The sequence below is a fragment of the Hibiscus syriacus genome, unplaced genomic scaffold (genome assembly GCF_006381635.1).
Source record: "Hibiscus syriacus cultivar Baekdansim isolate YM2019G1 unplaced genomic scaffold, ASM638163v2 tig00111059_pilon, whole genome shotgun sequence".
Classification (NCBI taxonomy): domain Eukaryota; kingdom Viridiplantae; phylum Streptophyta; class Magnoliopsida; order Malvales; family Malvaceae; genus Hibiscus; species Hibiscus syriacus.
Genome location: NW_024062966.1, coordinates 1,715,985 through 1,734,876, shown reverse-complemented (window position 1 = coordinate 1,734,876; position 18,892 = coordinate 1,715,985). Strand labels below are relative to the sequence as shown.

Sequence of the window (18,892 nt, the reverse complement as noted above, 5' to 3'; positions counted from 1 at the left end):
AAAAATCTTTTCGTAACGGTGAAACAGACATAAGCAATAAAAGAATATAAGATTACCAAGGAGCTGCAGGAGCATCTTATTCTGCTCTAGATTGACCGGCTCGAGAAGACAAGACGATGCCAACGATAAGGCCATAGAGAGCCAAAGCTTCAGCAAAGATCAGGATAAGGATCATTCTAACAAAAATTTTGGCTGCTGTCATTTGCTCTTCAAATCAAAGTTTCAAACAAACAGATTAATTTGCCGAACGTATGTTTGATTTCATGAAATATTAAAAAAATAACACTTTGGACAGCAACGATAAATCAAGTTACGACATATGCAACAATGTGAAGGTCGCAGCAAACTTAGTAAATTGGAACGCTATCTCTGTATCATGTCAATATACGCTATTAATAATGTCATTATTGAGAGTCTCACAAACTACAGAAGTCATTCAATTCAAACAAGCAAATTAAATGACCGGGATACGTTTTATTTCATAAACTAGGGAGCGTTCGGAAAAACCCAACTCGCCTGGGAAAAGGAAGCTACGTTACCCAGAAAAGGTGAAGGTTACAGGTACGGTACCCGGCCCACTAAATAGTACAAATACACGGGTCAGATACAGGCCACAATATTTGGCACAGGTCAGGTACCCGACCCGCTTTCAAACAAAGGATTTGTAGAGTTCTTTTCATCCAAACCCCTGCATAAAACACTCAAAAACTGTGCAAGGCAGAATCTAGGTGCTAGAACCCTTATATGCCTATCAGCTTACAGAAAAGCCAAGCAAATGCCCAGGGGGCTGATCAAATGGGCATTGCCCTCAAGTGTCTAAGATGCTTTTCTTGTCAGTGCTAAGGTCCACGCTGAAACTTAGTAATTGAAAATGCAATCTTTGTAACATGTCTAGATACATTATCAGTAATGTTTTTATGATTAAGACAGTCCCACAAACCATAGATTTAGATTATCAAGAAAAATCTGAATACCTTAAATTACCTAAAATTGCAGATATCTATCATTTGGCATAAAACCTGCATCATCATTGTAATAAAAGGCAAGCCTAGATAAGGGGAGGGCAGTTTAGATTTCAAAACCTCCAATAGAGAAAAGGGCATGCCATGCTAGCAAACACCATGATTGCATAAAGAAACCATGAAAAGTATAAATATAAAACTTTAGACCACCTGGTGCTAATCAATGACAAAAATGTCCGATCCAAGCTAAAAACATGGATATAAATGCAGTCAGCATATACCTGACACCAGCATCACCAACAATTCCAATTGCCATTCCAGCAGAAAGACCAGCAAGGCCACAGGCAAGACCCGAGGAAAGATGGGCGTAACCATCGAAAAGGTAATACGATTTGGCCTTGGGGTTGATTCCGGTACTAATAATAACAGCAATAATCAACCCATAGATACCCAAAACACCAGCCATGACAACCGGTACAATAGATTTCATCACCAACACGGGCCTCATCACACCCATCGACGCCACACCCACACCACTCTTAGCTGTCCCATATGCAGCTCCCATACCTAAATCCACAAATTGGAACTTCACTTCATCCTTCACACATTTGAATTTTAAAATATCAACTTTATAAAATTAAATCTAATTCAAAAATATTTTGAGCACTCAACCAAATTGTCCGTAAGGACATCCACTATGGTGGGAAAGCCAAGAGATACTAATAATTTATAATTTTATTTTAAAATTTAAATAAACAAAATTGTATATTCCTTAATTAATTTACTTTATATGCATAAAAAAATTACTCATTAATTATAGTTTAAGGAAAAATATATTTTAATATAATTTCGCAAATAAGTCACATCCGTTAAGGCCCAAGCAAGAGAGCATTAATAGGCAAAATTGGCCCGATAGGTTAGGTGGGTAAAACAATTAACTCATTAGGTTATTTCAAAATTAATTTAGAATCTAACACAAATGTTATAGTGCGTTGAGAACTCGTCACGCTTATATGATGAATTTGAAGAGTTTGTTTAAATAATTTATTATTTAAACTCGTCATATTAGCATGATAATTTTTTAAAAAAATATTTTTTTATTAAAATTTCTCATGTCGGACAAATTCTAATAAAATAGAACTTATCGTGCCCACATAACGTGTACCATCAAATCACTATTACAAGTGATGTAGGTTCCAAATTAATTTTATGATGGTCTATTGGCTAAATTTTTTACCCGCCAAGTTTATTGGACCAATTTTACCACGTTAATGGGGTGAAACGGCACCGTTTCCAGAATCCATGAGGAAACAGCGTTTTCCCGTCAAATTATTAGTGGAATAGATTGGCTAATGTTAAAGTGGAGCCGTAGTTTTCGCTTTAGTCGTTAATGATTGACAAACTTATTAATGGATAAGCTTTCCACTACCTTTTCCTCTTGATGCACCTTAAATTCGCCACGTGTCATGGAAAAGTAATGTTCACGTATTTATATATTCACCCAGTCTAGGGATGGCAATGGGTCGGGTCGGGTCGGGTTTTTGGGTCATCCGACCCGACCCGAGAAGAAAGGGTTTTTCACCCGTGACCCGACTCGATCAGACGAAATTAAGGTTTCACCCGACCCGACCCGACCCGAATATATGACTTAAAAACTCGAGCCGACCCGACCCGACCTGAAATAATAATAAAAAAATTTTATTCAATGAAAACAGTGACTTAATTGAAAAAAATTATATATGGAGGGATATTATTGTAATTATCCCTAAATATATAGAATAAAATTATATATATTTTTCGGGTCGGGTCGGGTCGGATTTTTTTCACCCTAAACCCGACCCGAACAGTATATTTTAAAAAAACCCGACCCGACCCGAACTCAAAATTTTAAAAAAAAATCCGACCCGATCAGGTCGAAACCCGTCGGATTCGGGTTGAGTTGCCATCCCTAACCCAGTCCGGCCAAACTTTATGATGCCATCTACCTTTATGGCTCGTGCCACCTGAATAACAAGACGCGTTTGATGCCATTGTCTTTGTCAACGACGGAGCTAAGATCTTAATTTGGAAGGAACAAAGTATTTAAAATGAGGAGTTATTTCATGAATATGTTCCGGGATTGGGCTCCTCCTACCATCCATTTTTGTCTTTGGTTGAGCATTGAATGTTCAATTATATATGATATAAATATATTTAATATATACAAGAGTCAAACTTTTAAATCTATTTATACTCATTATATGAATAATTTGTAAAAAGACGGGTTAAAAATAATATTATTAAAAAGTATAAATCTTTTTCCCTTTTTAACACAAAATATCTAAGCTTTCAATATATATATATATATATATATATATTGATATAAACAAACATCTGATCTATTGATTGATTAATCTGGATCGAGTACTGCATAAGCGAGGACGACCGTCTCAACTCAGTTTGTTTCATTCACAAACGTTAGGATTCAAATTTTCGAACCTCTCAATATATATATATATATATATATGATCCACTTGCTTTTAATATATTCATGTAATATTTAAACTAACACTTGAATTAACAATTATGCAGATTAAATTATCATAAAATATAATATATGATGTATTTCTTAGAATTAAAAATACTATAGTTTTTATAACATCTCAATAATTAAATAACATTAATATCCTATTATTTAATATTTAAACTATGTTTTCCCCTCCAATTATCAAAATAATAATAATAATGATGATGATAATATGATAGACTTGGTTCATGAAAGTTCAAAATTTGTGCCGCAAGTCGTACAATGAATTATTTTACTAGTGTGTGTATATATATATATATACTTAAAATATAATAAATGAAATTAATGCAAAGGAACATTATTGGACCCCAAACTTTTTTTATTTTTGTCTTAGTAATTGTGGTTCATTATTTAGTGTTTTGAAAGGTGTAAGTAGGGATGAGTATGTGACCCGAATCTGACAGGTTTTAACTTGATACTTTTAAATTGGGTAGGATTTTTTTTAAAAAAAATTCGGGTTCGGGTCAGATCAGGTTTTTAAAGGTGATGTTCGGGTCGAGTCGAATTCGAGTTTAGGGTGAAAATATACCCGATTTGACCGACCCGAAAAATATTATTTTATCTTATATATTTAAGAATAATTACAATAATACCCTCATATATATTATTTTTTTTCAATTAAATCACTTTTTTATTGAATAAAATTAATATTTTTTATTATTTCATGTCGAATCGAATTTAGATTTTATCTCAAAAAATCTAATCGAGTCGGATCGAATGAAGGTTGTAAAATTTTCGGATCATATCAGGTAACCGAAACCTGACTCATGCTCATCCATAGTGTAAGGTGATGGGAGAAAGATGGGGCAAAGACATTTCCTTTTTGGAACTCAATAATTTTCTTGTCACATGAATTAGTAACTATGGGTAAACTACATTGACACTCGTACTTTTAGGAAATTTTCATTTTAGCTATTGACCTTTTAAAAATTATATTATAATTATTAAATTTTAACACAACACGTTAAATTCCCCTAAAATTTCTAATTTTTTAAATTAGTAGTCGTTGTAAATATTGATTTTTTTTTTATAAATGAAGAGACATTCAATTAATCTCAATAGTAAGAATGTTTCGTTTAGTCAAAAGATTAATATAGTTGGGTTTTAACTTTCAAGTTCATCCAATGGTTAACAATTATAGACCCAAAACTTTAATTTTTAGTTTCTATTCGATTGAAATGATCATTGAACTATTTTTTCTTATCTTTTTTTTAGTTCAAACTCATCGAAAATCTTAGTCTTATTCATAGAGAAGGTAAGCCTGGGCCTACCTAGGTCATGACCCACCCCATGTCAAGAGAAAAATAATAATTTTATAATTTTATCAAATTTAATTTTAATTATAATATTACTAAATCAAAATTATATTAATTAGAGTCTTATTTAATTTCAAAGAACTACACTTTTATCTCTTCAAAATCTTAAATTAAGAGTTATTTTCTTACAACTTGTATAATGTAATGCTCTCTTTCTTATTTATTTAAATTCATTAGGTGCTTTTCAAATTCAATGAATTCTTTTTAAAACCTGAAGGTAATTAAATATCTTAACTGAAATCTTAAATTTTTGATGTTTTTATGCAATTTTTTATTTTTTTTGAATTTTCACTTTATTTTTATTTTGTTATTTAATTATTTATAAATTTGTGGTGTTATTAGTCGTCTGTTTAGCAAGATTATAATAAAAATCTAAAAGGTACTCGCCGTATCTTATTTTATTCAATCAAAATCATTCAATATTTCTTTTATCTCGATCATAGATGAATTTGGTTATATGAAAAAGAGAGTCATCTTAATCGTTTTCTTAGAATCATTTGATAAAAAAATGTTTTCTAAGAGATTTAATCCAAAACTCTTCGAGTAGAAATACTAAACACCCTATCACCAAATTAACTAATAACTTTATATATTATTGGCAAAATTAATATATATTTTAAATTGTAGTTGTATGCTTTATCTTCTTCATCAATCCAAATCTATGGTATTTTCTCTAAACATCTTTATCTATGAAAATTGTCCGACTACCACTCCCTGAAATGTCTTCCTATAAAAATTTGCAAACTTCTGGATTTGTGTTTTCGGATGTTCTTCATTCAACTCATAATTTTTCAAACCAGTAAAATATATTCAATCAAACTACTTCAAATGCCCTCTCCAGTGCACGTTAGCAGGCCTAACGGAATCGAGAAATTCTGTCGTGTCTCCGGTGACCCTATCATCCTCGCAACCTATTTCTAAAGTCTCTTCTCTTCCAGATCCCTTCCTTCTTTCAGATGGACTGGAGGAAACTTTTCGGGAGTTCATTAAGCCAATCCCTAAATTTTCACCCCCATCAATCAAAGACGGTATTCCAACAATTAATCCTCCCTCAGAGATCTTAGAAGACAGGATTTCTGAATGGAAATTATCTTTAGTGGGACAGTTCCTCGGGCTAGCACCAAATTTTACAACGATGCAACGGATTGTGGACTCTCTGTGGACAAAAGCTTTGCAAGGTTCTCGAGTTCAGGTGAGTTTAGTTGGGAATAATCTCTACATCTTTTCTTTTGCATCTGAATCAGCTAGGGAATGGGTTATTGAAAATGTCCCCTTGCACATACTCAATAAACCCCTTATACTCCAAAAATGGGAACCGAGTCTTAAATATCTACACTTTAATTTATCTAAAATACCAATCTGGGTTCATCTCTACAATGTCCCGTTAGAACTTTACTCCCAAGCTGGTCTAAGTTATATAGCAAGTGGTATTGGTGTTCCTATATCTATGGATTCTGTAATAGCTTCCAAAACTAGACTAGAATTTGCAAAACAATTGTGTGGAAGTTAGTGTTGATGACGACATTCCAAAATCTATTGATGTTGTTCTTAAAGATAATGTTACCACTTCGGTTTTCATTGAAGTTCCTTGGCTGCCTTCTAGATATAGGAATTGCAGAAAATTTGGCCATAATGAAAAGAACTGGCTGATTAAAAATTCCTCTAATCCCAGCTTAGTACAAGTTTGGAAGAAAAAACAGATTCTATCATTAATCAATCCTTAGAAGGATCTGATAAGACTCATGAACTTGCCACTTCTGAAATTTCTATTGAAGATACTCAAAAGAATGAAGCTGTAGCTGAACCAATTTATGTAGATTCAAATGCAGTAACTTCAGATCCTCCTTATGATAGTCCTGGAAAGAAAACTGTAACATATACTAATTCCTCGGAGCCGATCTCTTCAACTAAAGAGGATTCTATTGGTAACCAGAACTCACTCCCTAAAAAACTCGAGGACGGCCAGCCAAAGAAAAAGCCTCTTTTGTTGGCTCAAGTAATAGATATGAACTTCTTAACTCCGTTGACGAAAATTCTACAAACCTGGAAGTGCCTCAAAGAACAAGCATAATTGCATCCAAGGGAGTAGCAGAACTAGTTAAAGAACTCAAACTGAAAAAGAATACCAAACTGAAAAAAGTTAAAAGCTCAGTAGCTGGGGGTGCAGGTCCCTCTCGAGGCTCTCCTTCACAATGATTGTAGGCTTCTGGAACGTTAGAGGATTCAATAATCCTCTGAAGCAAGATAAGGTAATTCATAGAGCTACTCAGAATAAAGTAGACATATTATGCCTGCTGGAAACTAGAGTCAAAGAGGAAAAATCCATATTCATTTTTGACTCAAAATTATCAAATTGGTATGTTAGTTCGAATTATGATTATGCTGTCAATGGGAGAGTCTGGATACTCTAGAAGAAAAATATAGAATTATCTATTCTTCAAGCTACTGATCAGATCATCACTGCTACTGGTTCTTACTTAGGAACCCCTTTTGATTTATCTGCTGTTTATGGAAGTAATGATAACATCATTCGAAGACAGTGGCAGCAACTTCTTACCCTGGAAAGAAACATTGGCCACCTTCCCTGGATGCTAGGTAGTGATTTCAACATAACATTACACCCTTATGAAACTTCTGACCATGAACTCTTATGTCTTCTTTCCACTCCAGAAATAAAAGAATTCCAAGATGTTTTTCAAGAGCTTGACCTCCATGATCATCCCTACATTGGCCATGTTTTTACCTGGAGTAACAAGCAATCCGATTCCTACCTTGCTAGGAAGTTAGACAGAGTTCTTATTAATGCTAATTGGGCTGCTGCTTTCTAAAATTCCGTTGTTGAATTCCTAGCACCAGGAGTCTCCGATCATTGCATGTCAATTGCATGGTTATCCAAAAATACTCCTATTAATCGCCCCAAACCTTTTAAGTTCTTTAATTTATGGACCCTCCATCCTACTTTCTTGAGTACTGTTGAACAATCCTGGAATTCTAATGTCTTCGGTAATCCTATGTTAACCTTGTTTCTCAAACTCAAGCGCCTTAAGACAAGTCTTAGGAACTTAAATAGTTCATGTTATAACGAATTATCCACCCGAGTCAAGGTTAAGAAAATTGAATTGGAACATCATCAAATTCTCTCTTTAAATGGAGCTGATACTATTGACAAAGAGCTTCAGGTTCAAAAAGACCTACTCAACCTTGAAGAAGCAGAGCTATTGTTCTTGAAAAAAAAGCCAAGATTCAATGGATCAAAGAAGGGGAAAAATGCTCCAAATTCTTCCATTCTGCAGTTATTGTTAAGAACAAGAAGGAAACTATCCGAATACTCATTAATGATAAATGATTAAGATTAGAATCCTTCGATGATATGGCCTCAGAAGTGGTTGTTTTCTATAAGAATCTTATTGAGAGTGTTGATTCTAAAGTCAAAGGATGTGATTATAAATTCTTGAAAGACATTCTTAATTATTCTCTGCCTCATGAGCATTCATCTAATCTCACCAAAGATGTCACCACTAAAGAAATCAAAGAAGTTATCTTTGAACAGGGCAATGACAAAGCCTCGGGGTCAGATGGATAAACTCATCTGTTCTTCAAAAAGACATGGGCCATTGTTGGTGAGGATGTAGTAGGAGCAATCAAATATTTTTTCCAGCAATCCAAAATGCTTCCTGCTTTCAATGCTACCACTCTTGCCCTTATCCCTAAAGTCCCAAACCCAAGTAAGATCAAAGATTTCAGACCAATATCCTGATGTTCAGTCATTTACAAGACTATAACCAAGATTTTAGTCAAGAGACTGACCACTCTTATCCTGGGAATGGTTTCTTTAAATCAAACTGCTTTCATTAAAGGAAGAAGCATTGTTGACAACACCCTTCTTGCACAAGAAATAGTTAAAGGTTATGGAAGAAAAGTCATTTCCCCAAGACGTTCTTTGAAAATCGACCTTCAAAAGGTATTTGACACTCTTCATTGGGGCTTTCTTTCTGCTGTACTTAAAGCATTGGACCTTCCTCAAAGATTTATTGACTGAATTGAAGTTTGCTTCACACAAGCTAGATTCTCAATCTCCTTCAATGGAAGTCTAATTGGATACTTCAAGGGAGCAAAAGGTATAAGGCAAGGTAACCCTCTTTCACCCATCCTCTTTGTTCTTTCAATGAATATTCTCTCTTATATGTTTAATATGGCTGCTGTAAGAGGTCTTTATAGCTACCATCCTAAATATAAAAAAGTAGGGCTCACCCATTTATCCTTTTCTGACGACTTGTTAATCTTCTGTAAGGGTAATGTTGAGTCAGTAATTGGTGTCATTACTATTCTTGAAAGTTTCTATGAGAGTCCGGTCTGAACTTAAATGCTGCTAAATGTACTTTCTTCACTGCTGGAATTTCATTCAATACTGTTGAGTATATTAAACAAGCTACTGGGTTCACTTACGATCATTTACCAGTTAGATACCTTGGAATCTCATTGACTACTCGTAAACTTTCTAAGAAAGACTGTGATTCTCTTATTGAAAATATTAAAGCAAGACTTTCTCTTTGGTCTCGTAAAAATCTGACTTATGCTGGAAGACTAGAACTTATCCGAACAGTCCTGTTTAGTATTGCTAATTACTGGTGTAAGCAACTTTCTCTTCCTCAAGCAATAATCAGCAAGATTGAACAGTTTTGCTCTAGGTTCTTCTAGAAAGGCTATGATAAATTAGCTACAGGAGCAAGATTTAGCTGGGCAAAAATCTGTCAATTAAAATCTGAGGGTGGTCTTGGTCTGAAAAATCTCAAAATTTGGAATAAAGCTTGCATGATCAAGCTCATGAGGAATTTATTGGCTGGAGAGGGATCATTATGGATTGCTTGGATCCATGCCTATGTTATTAAGGACAGTGATCTGTGGTAAATGGAAAGAAAAACAAGTTTTAGTTGGAGTTTCAACCGTATTCTTAAATTACGCAGTGAAGCTATCTCCCCTATATCGAATGGTGCATTTACCATTAAAGATTTTTGGTAAGAGATTAGGGTGAAGAAAAACAAGGTTCCCTGGCATTCACTGATATTGTTTTCATAGTATATTCCCAAGCACAGTCTAATTGATTGGATGGAAATACTCGATCGATTGCCAACACGTGACCGACTGCAGCGTATGGGGATCACCACTGAAGAGAATTGTGTGCTTTACAACAATGCAATGGAATCTAGGAATCACTTGTTCTTCGACTGCTCTACTGTTTCATTTTTTAGGAGCAAAATTCTACTACTTTGCAGCATCAAGAAATACTGCTCATCATGGAGGATTTGCTTGTTTGGGCTCATAGTTCTTGGAAAGAAAAGTCTCTTTTGTCTACCATCCTTAAGCTCGCATGGGGTGCTTCTATATATTTTCTGTGGGAAGAACGCAATAGAAGAATATTTAAAGGATGCTTTCGAACTAATGACGACCTCCTAACTTGCATCAAAGAATGTATAGGAATCAAACTTAGGGGGAAGAACATTAATATGATTGAAAGAGTTAACTTTAACCTCAGTTTTTCTTGGGGTTTTGATTAAAACCGATCGACTCTTTTGTCTGTACCTTGTATATAATGTCTTGTGATCGGTATTTTTGTAGCATTCTATGCTTCCTTGGGTAATAAAATTGATGAATTATCCAAAAAAAATACACTCTCTAAAATTCCCGTCATGATTTCCGGTAGTATAAGTCGAGTGCAATGATGGTCGTCGGTAATCCCTTCGAGATGCTTACGGAGTGCCGATACAAATCCTATTTGCCCGACAAATACTTCCCATTGATCAAACTTCTGCATGCTGCTAAGCATCTTCTGTCCATTGGCTCTCACCATTTCAGTCGATCCGAAAAAGAAGACCGCCCATTCGTGTTCTTCGCTACCGTCGTACCCGAGTATCGTCATCATTTCCTGCTTTATCACATCCGTTTCGTCGATTTTTCCATGTTGGGTCTTGGAGTACAACATGCTCTCAATCCAGTTCCAGAAGAACCACACGCTGACATCTTGCCAGGCGTGGTTGATCTGCTTCTCGTTGATCAAAGTAGTAATCTTCTTCACACGTTCCTCGGCATTTTTCTTGCCGACATAAACCATCTCTAACCTGATTTTGAGGGCGTCCACAACCCCTTTCGTTACGAAAGCGAAACTTTCAATCCTTTCCATTTTCTCACCTCCGTATAAACAAATCACTTTATGTTCTTTTATCTGATAATCACAATGCAACAACAGAAAAAATCAAGAATAAATTAACCAAATCAGTTGAGAGATATATATATATATATACAACTACAATTTAAAAGATATATTAGTTCGGTTAAGAATATACCAGGTTATTAAGTTAGTTCGGCGGTTTCATGAAGATGCCATGTCATCGTGCCGTTAAGCCATTAATGGTGGGGTGGCATAATTACAGTGAAACATAAACGTTAGTGATAAAATTGACGTCGTTTTGGTAAGAGAGCCACATCAAAACCGTCAAGGCACAAAGATGCCATGTCATCGTGCCGTTAAGCCATTAATGGCGGAGCGGAGTGACATAATTACAGTGAAATATAAACATCAGTGATAAAATTAACAAAATTAAAACGTCAGTGACATTCTTTAGCTTGAACTTAAAGGTGAGTGCTATTTAAAGTAGTTTACCCTAAATTCTTCACTATATTTTAGTCTTTAAAGTTAGGGGTGTTCATTGTTGGGTTAAAATCAAATTAACCGACTGAACCAAAATTTCGGTCGGTTAATCGGTTGGTTAATTTTGGGTTTGGTCAGTTAATAGTTAATGGGGTTTTTTTTTTAAATTTTGGTTTCGTTAATTTGGTTCGAAATCGTTTAATTAACCGAATTATTAAATATTTAATATATTATATATATATATATATTATTTAGCTTTATGAGAGTTTTAACTTGTTTTTACTGAATTAACCGACCAAATTAACCGAATAAACAAAAAATATTTAATATTTAATATATATTATTTATAAATTTCGGTAAAATGGGTTAATTCGGTTAACCGGTCAATTAACCGAACTTAGTTCGGTTCAATTAATTTTTTTAATAAAAAGTTTGATTCGATTAACGATTAAGGGTGAAAAAAATCGATTAATGACATTTGGGTAATTCGGTTCGGTCGGTTAAATCGGTTCGATCGGTTAATCGAATTACCCGTTTCAACACCCCTATTTAAAGTTTCTTAATTGATTATTATAAAATATAATTAGACTACTCTAAAAATAAAATATAATTAAATAAATTTAGATAGTAACTGTAGAGTTTTATCTAAAGAAAAACAATCAAATATTTTTGACTGGCTTTGCTGTTCGAGAAAACGTATAAAATCTCCCATTTGATTTTTTTTTCCCTAAACAATTCGGAAAAGACTAAGATGAATGTCTAAAGAATTTTAACTTGGGAGACAAGCAATTCGTATGATTTGCTTACCACTGTAATTTAGTCAAAGACAATTAGGCAACTAAAAGTCCACTAACCTTGGATTCCACGTTTGGTTAGAATAAGATATTTCTAATTGCAAAGATTTAAAGGTGTTGCGAGTCCTACAATAAAATCTAATATTTTGTATTTGAATTAGTTTTGTATTCATATTTTAGTTTATTTAATATAATTATGCAAAAAAAATTGAACATAAAGAGATATTGGAGCTAATTGAGATAATTTGAATTGACAATGATGATAAGGATTAAAAAGAGAACTATTTACTTTCCTTGGCCGTATGAGTAACATTTAAGAAATATTGGGGCTTAATTTATCAGGACGTAAGCTGCCATGCCCAAATTTGAAGAAATCCCAATTACCAAATTTGTGGAAAGAATAAGCCATCAAAATTGTTTACGAAGCTAGCAAATCAAAGAGGTTCATTACCAACAACTAAACAACATGTTGATCTAGTGGGATGAGGCACTAGGTCCCTTAAACAAGGTCAGGGGTTCAAATCCTGACGTTTGCGAATGGAGCAAACTGGGTTGAGAGGGTCTCCCTCGCCTCTGTAATACCCGATCTGGATTAGTCGGTCAATAGATCGGATATTGGTTAAAAAAAAGTTCATTGAATTGAGTTTGGGGACTAATTAACACAAGTGTAAGAAAGTAGCATAAAAACATTTTAAGGATTTTTCATTTTTATTGACCTAAATTCCAAGCCATTTTGCATATTGTCATTATTATTTGTTTAGTTTTTATGAAGTGAATTTTGTTTGATGATCCAAAAAACTTGTAACTTATTTATTAAAGAAGTAAATTAAAATAAAAAATAAAAGTAATATTTTATAATTATAAATTTTGAGTTTAATACTTATACCTTTTTATATTACTTTTTATCTTTTTCTCAGTGGTAAATGATATATATAATGTTAAAATTAACCTTTAATATTTATCAAAATTATCATTTTTATCTTTATTTTTTAAAAGCATTAATTTGGTCTCAGCGTTATATTTTAGGACAAAAAGACCTATAACATTAACTAAATAATCACTTTAACCCTTATTCTTTTCTAGAGTATTTTAAATATGGATGTTTTATAAGGGTAAAAAGGCCTCTATTATGAAGTGTTAACCTTTTGTATTTATTGACATTATGCCTAAATAGAGTTAAATTTTATTTCGACTCCAATTGTATCATGTGACGCATAGTAATTTTTTCCCATAAATATCGTGAGTAAAATGTAGTATATGCTCAAATGTAACTCTCAACCATTTGACAATAAACGTTCATACCCTTGGTGTATGCGATGCTCGAACTCCGAGACCTCAAGGATAATAACAAATTCTTAACTATTTGACAATGAATACTCGTACGACTGTCACATAATGTATATATATATATATATATGTTGTATTTAAAAATTTCAAAAATAAAAACAATGCAAAAAAACATGAATCGTTTATTTAATAAATTGAGCTATTTTTTTGGATTTTAAAAGCTCTTTTAATTAATTTTCTTACATTTTTTTCAAATTTAATATATAATATGTGTTACAGAGCACATCCCTAGAGTGTCATATAATTTTTTGTTTGTAATGAGAAATCGATTGAAAAGTTTAGTGATTAAATTAAACATAAAATTCTTTAAGTATCAAAATGATAATAAAATGAAATATTAAAGGCCAAAATGACATTTAACCTATAATAATATATGGAGTACAAAAATAATAAATAATGTCGGGTGTTTGGAGGGAGAGAAAAAAACAAAAGAGTTAATTGCTGAATACGCTGCGGAGACGAAGGTGATGAGAAAAAAAGAAGAGTGAAATGAGGTCGGAATCAAATTGAAATGCAAATCCCAAATGCAAATTTCACGCGTTAAGATGGTTTAGATTACGTGCATCTCATGACTGCCCATCTTTTTCCCAAACTCCAAATCTTCCCCCGTAAAAAGGGCTATTTCGTTTTTCTACAGTGAGAGAACAAAAAAACAAAACAAAAAAGCATAATTTTTTCTTCTTTTCTTTTTTGTCAAAATATCTAGAGCGAGACAACACAAGCACAATACCATCAACACCTTTATCTTTCTCTTATTTTACCAATTTGTTAATGATTTTATGATTTATTCTCCGAGAAACAAAGAGGGAGAAGTATTCTGTGTGTTCATGTGTGAGAGAAAGAGACTACCGCTAAATATGGCTGAGATTTTTCAAGGTACTTGAAACACACTACTAAATGATCTCAATGGATTACTTTGCTTATCTTCATTTACTGTTATCTTGTTCTAATTTCGGTTGATTTGTGCTTTACTTTTGTTTTCTTTTTGTTTTTTGTTTCTGGATTTGATTTTATTGAATTGTTGCTTGTTTTGGTTTGAACTGAAATGGGGTTCAGCTTGACTTTGCTGAAGTTTTATCTTTTTTGAGCTTTTTTCTTTGTATAGAAGGTATGATATTTATATTTTTTTCGTGTTATTGGTAGGAAAAACACGAAAAAAATGGGTGATAGTGAAGAAAGTAATACTGATGTGATGCAAAGGATTCAATCTTCATTTGGAACATCATCATCTTCAATCCCTAAGCAACCTTTATCAATGAATCATCTTGAGATGTCTCAGTTGAATACTAATCAAATGAGGTCTGCTAGGCATTTCTCTCACTTTGGCCAAAACTTTAATGGTAGTGGTGGCGGTGATGGTACTAATAAAAGAGTTGGTATCCCTCCTTCACACCCTAACCAGATCCCACCCATTTCGCCTTATTCACAGCTCCCTATGTCCCAGCCTTCGATTCACCAATTGGGTTCTCAGGGTTTTAGTCCGGGACCGACTCATTCCCGGTCTTTGTCGCAGCCCAATTCGTTTTTTTCTTTTGATTCATTGCCCCCTTTGAGCCCTGCCCCTTCTCGTGATTCTTCGTTTATGGCAGTTTCGGACCAGATCACTGATTTGTCTATTGAAGATAGGGATGTTGCTGCGCATTCGTTGTTGCCACCCACACCTTTTTCCAAGGGTAGTACTCCACGGGTTGGAGAGAGTTTACCTCCTCGAAATAAACATAGGCGGTCTAATAGTGATATTCCATTTGGATTTAATACCATAATGCAATCTTCTCCGCCTCCGCCCGTTGCATCAAGGGGTGGTGGTTTGGAGCGATCACTGTCTTGTATGGGGAATTCGGGAGTGCCTAGGTCAGCTCAGTTGGTGAAAAAGGAGACGAGCTGGGAAAGAGGCAACAATGGCAATGCGGAAGGAACGGATGAGTGGAAATCGGAAGGGGAAGTTGTGGATGATTTGTTTTCTGCATATATGAATTTAGATAATATGGATTCCTTGAACTCTTCTGATAAGAACAACGGTAATCATGAAGATTTGGACAGCAGAGCAAGTGTAACAAAGATCACTGGAGGTGATAGCAGTGATAATGAAGTGGAAAGCAGTGTGAACGAGAGTGGGAATAGTGCATCACGAGGTGGAATGAATTCTACGGAGAAGAGGGAAGGGATCAAAAGGAGTGCAGGAGGACACATTGTTCCTTCTTCTAGACATTATAGAAGTGTTTCCATGGATAGTTTCATGGGGATGTTGAACTCCAGTGATGAGTCGCCAAAACTACCACCTTCACCCGGAACTCGTCCAGGACAACTCTCACCAAGCAATTCAATTGATGGAAATTCAGCTTCCTTTAGTTTGGAGCTTGGAAGTGGTGAGTTCAGTGAGGCTGAAATGAAGAAAATTATGGCAAATGAGAAGCTTGCGGAGATTGCAATGGCTGATCCAAAGCGTGCAAAGAGGTATCCTACTTTTCTTGTCTAATAACTTTTTTTGATCATGCTAAAGCATTGCACTTAACTTATTGGTTGGTCCTTTTTAAGGATTTTGGCTAATCGTCAGTCAGCTGCCCGTTCCAAAGAAAGGAAGATGCAGTATATTTCAGAATTGGAGCACAAGGTTCAGACTCTGCAGACCGAAGCTACCACATTGTCTGCTCAACTAACACTTCTACAGGTGGATAATTTAGAACACAGAATGTTATTTATATTTCCTATTCTTCTTTACCTTATCCTCAACTTTAAATTGATGCAGAGAGATTCTGTTGGCCTTACAAACCAGAACAATGAGTTGAAGTTTCGTATTCAGGCCATGGAGCAACAGGCACAACTTCGTGATGGTACAATCCGATTTCATTTTCTTAAAACTTCTGTCTTCTCCTTTTGACAGAAAAAGTAGTTAGATTCTTCAATGGCAATTTAGGTCTTGGATTAGTATGCTTTATTCAAGTCGTAGTATCTCATTTACTGTTTTTCGTAATACTGCAAATATTCATCTTCTACTTTTACAGTGACATTGAGAATAAGAGATTCTTAAGACATATTTATGCGTGTGCTAGTATATAAGATATTCTTATCTTTTATAGGAAATGTATGGTTCTTACTTTTAATCCTTTGTTGTTACTCCATTGCTGTTTGATTTTGGGATCAACTTACTGCATTATATTTCTTTGCCTGAGCCTCCTCTATCATACTTAATGTTATTGTCGTTGATAGAAAAAATTTCGAAGAGGGGAACTGGGAAGTGAAATCGTCAATGGTTATTATACTTGTTTGTAAAACTCTATTAAGATGTTCGGTCAATATTTATCTTATTGTGTTGCATTTGTGCAGCTCTAAACGAAACATTAACCGCGGAGGTCCAGCGGTTAAAGCTTGCTACTCGAGAGCTAGGCAGTGAAGCTGATCCGACTAAGGGTATGGTCTTGCAGCGACTTCCTAACCACCAGATGTTCCAGCTACACCAGCAGCAGCAGTCTTCCCAGCTTAACATTGGCCATCAGTTCCAGAAGCAGCAGCAGCAATCCCAACAGCAGAACGGGAACACAATGACTAAATCAGAGTCGAATCAGTAGCTCGTGACTGCTCAAAGAGTTGGAAAGTCACAGCGTGAATCTCACTGTATTGTTAGTTTCTTCATCTGCATCCATTCATTTGGTTTTCGTCTCCGAGTTCAACTAGTTTGGAGTTTCATGGTTGTGGTAAAGTTCAACCTGCGTTGGATATAATATCCATCTCGGAATAAAAGTAAAATATATAGCAAAAACAATCATATATGATATGTAGTCATAGCTTTTACTTATTTGTAGTAGATAATTATATTGGAATCGGAATGTAAGCATTAAGCTGACATGTATTAACATAAGAAGATTTGGTTTATCCGGTTTGTTCTATCAGTTGGGTTATGTTTCATTTCAGACTGTTGATTTATGGTTTACAAAAACCATGTAGAATAAGAAATCCTGACACTGGTTTAGAGTGCGCCTATTTCTTGTTCAGATCAAGAAGTATAATCTAGCATGGAAAAATTACTTGATGGAGAAAATCCATCTTCATCTTCATCTTCATCTTCATCCTGCGCTCTTAGTTTGCTTTAAAATTTTAGTTTTTCATTCCTCAATTGTATACTGAACCTTTCATTCGCATCCTTTTTATTGAGTTTATGGGCATTGATTTCATTGTCTGTAAATATTTTTTTCATGGTTATTAATTTGTCAAATCTAATGGAAAAATAACTTTTAACAATACGATGAAAACCAGAAATCTGGTGAGTTGTACGGCTTAGTATTGTGGTTCTCCCCATGGAACAATTTGATTGCAGCTAAGCATAGACAGCAACCTTGATAAAATGCAACCACTTGGGTTCGGACGAGGACTAGTCATATTATCTGATCCAAAAAGTAAACTCTGTCGACTTAAATTTAGAAAAATTATATTTAACTCAATAATCGATCCAATTTGTAGGTGAAAATTCACATTTGATCTGCACTTGACACGGTATAAATATATATTGTAAGATTCATTTTAATTCGACAAAGTAAGGACTTAATTGAAAAAGAAGGATATTATTGTAATTATCCTTAAACATATGAGATAATTATAATATTATATCAGATTAAAACTTTTTTTTTTTTACCTTAAATCCAAACTCGACTCTATCCTTAAAAAATGAATTTGCTTTATGAGATCTTCCATTTCTTCCCTTTAGAAGCATATAAACATGGCTATCTGCATACCGCATACCGCCTACCGCGTGTTATTAGGTCTAAGAAAATTCCCAAGGGTTACTTTGCAGTTTATGTCAGAGAAAACCAGAAGAGGTTTGTGATACCAGTGTCCTGTTGGAAATATGGACTATAAAAGCACACCGTTAGCACTGACAGGAAAGATAAACAATAATGTAAAAGGAACAGATTCGTAAACCGTGTCGTGATAAAACCACTGCCTTAGAAACAAATTCGTCCCGATGTGTGTAATCGCTATAGTAGGCAGACCGTCCCTCGAGGTTAACACGGTCGCTCTGAATTCCGTACACCCGAAACCGGAGTGGACTGCTGGTGGTATTGCACTTCTGATCGTAAAGCACACATAAAACAAATGTAGAAAACACTTTGAGAGTGAATTGTGAATGTTGAGAGTGAGTTGAGATGCTGAATTCAACTCTCTATTTATAGGCTAGAAATAGAGTTAAAATCATCCATATAAAATCAGGATTATAACCCTTCTTTGTAACAACTGAAACGTCTAGATGAATCTGACTCAGAAATAGT

The 18,892-nt window shown here is 34.5% G+C and overlaps 2 protein-coding genes and 1 long non-coding RNA gene across 5 annotated transcripts; 2 read left to right on the top strand and 1 right to left on the bottom strand.

Moving 5' to 3' along the window:
• Positions 1 to 9: 9 nt before the first annotated feature.
• Positions 10 to 1,550, bottom strand: LOC120151527 (V-type proton ATPase 16 kDa proteolipid subunit-like). 2 transcript variants are annotated; one of them, XM_039163947.1, is made up of 2 exons: positions 1,231 to 1,550; positions 10 to 205 (listed from the first exon to the last, which is right to left on the bottom strand). In XM_039163947.1, exons 1-2 carry the CDS (start codon positions 1,525 to 1,527, stop codon positions 77 to 79), a joined length of 426 nt encoding a protein of 141 aa, XP_039019878.1. In that variant the 5' UTR covers positions 1,528 to 1,550; the 3' UTR covers positions 10 to 76. The 2 variants fall into 2 exon arrangements, with proteins under 2 accessions (XP_039019878.1, XP_039019877.1); XM_039163946.1 differs by having other exon boundaries at positions 28 to 207; positions 1,244 to 1,550.
• Positions 1,551 to 4,182: 2,632 nt separating this feature from the next.
• On the top strand, positions 4,183 to 17,543 carry LOC120151569. Its single transcript, XR_005518626.1, has 3 exons — positions 4,183 to 4,194; positions 7,533 to 7,534; positions 17,254 to 17,543. It is a non-coding gene; the product is annotated as an uncharacterized LOC120151569 (long non-coding RNA).
• LOC120151568 lies at positions 14,188 to 17,543 on the top strand. 2 transcript variants are annotated; one of them, XM_039163975.1, is made up of 5 exons: positions 14,190 to 14,507; positions 14,775 to 16,085; positions 16,167 to 16,299; positions 16,378 to 16,462; positions 16,956 to 17,543. In XM_039163975.1, the coding sequence occupies exons 2-5, from the start codon at positions 14,791 to 14,793 to the stop codon at positions 17,195 to 17,197; spliced, it is 1,755 nt and encodes a 584-aa protein (XP_039019906.1). In that variant the 5' UTR covers positions 14,190 to 14,507; positions 14,775 to 14,790; the 3' UTR covers positions 17,198 to 17,543. The 2 variants fall into 2 exon arrangements, with proteins under 2 accessions (XP_039019905.1, XP_039019906.1); XM_039163974.1 differs by having other exon boundaries at positions 14,188 to 14,507; positions 16,167 to 16,462.
• Positions 17,544 to 18,892: the final 1,349 nt, after the last annotated feature.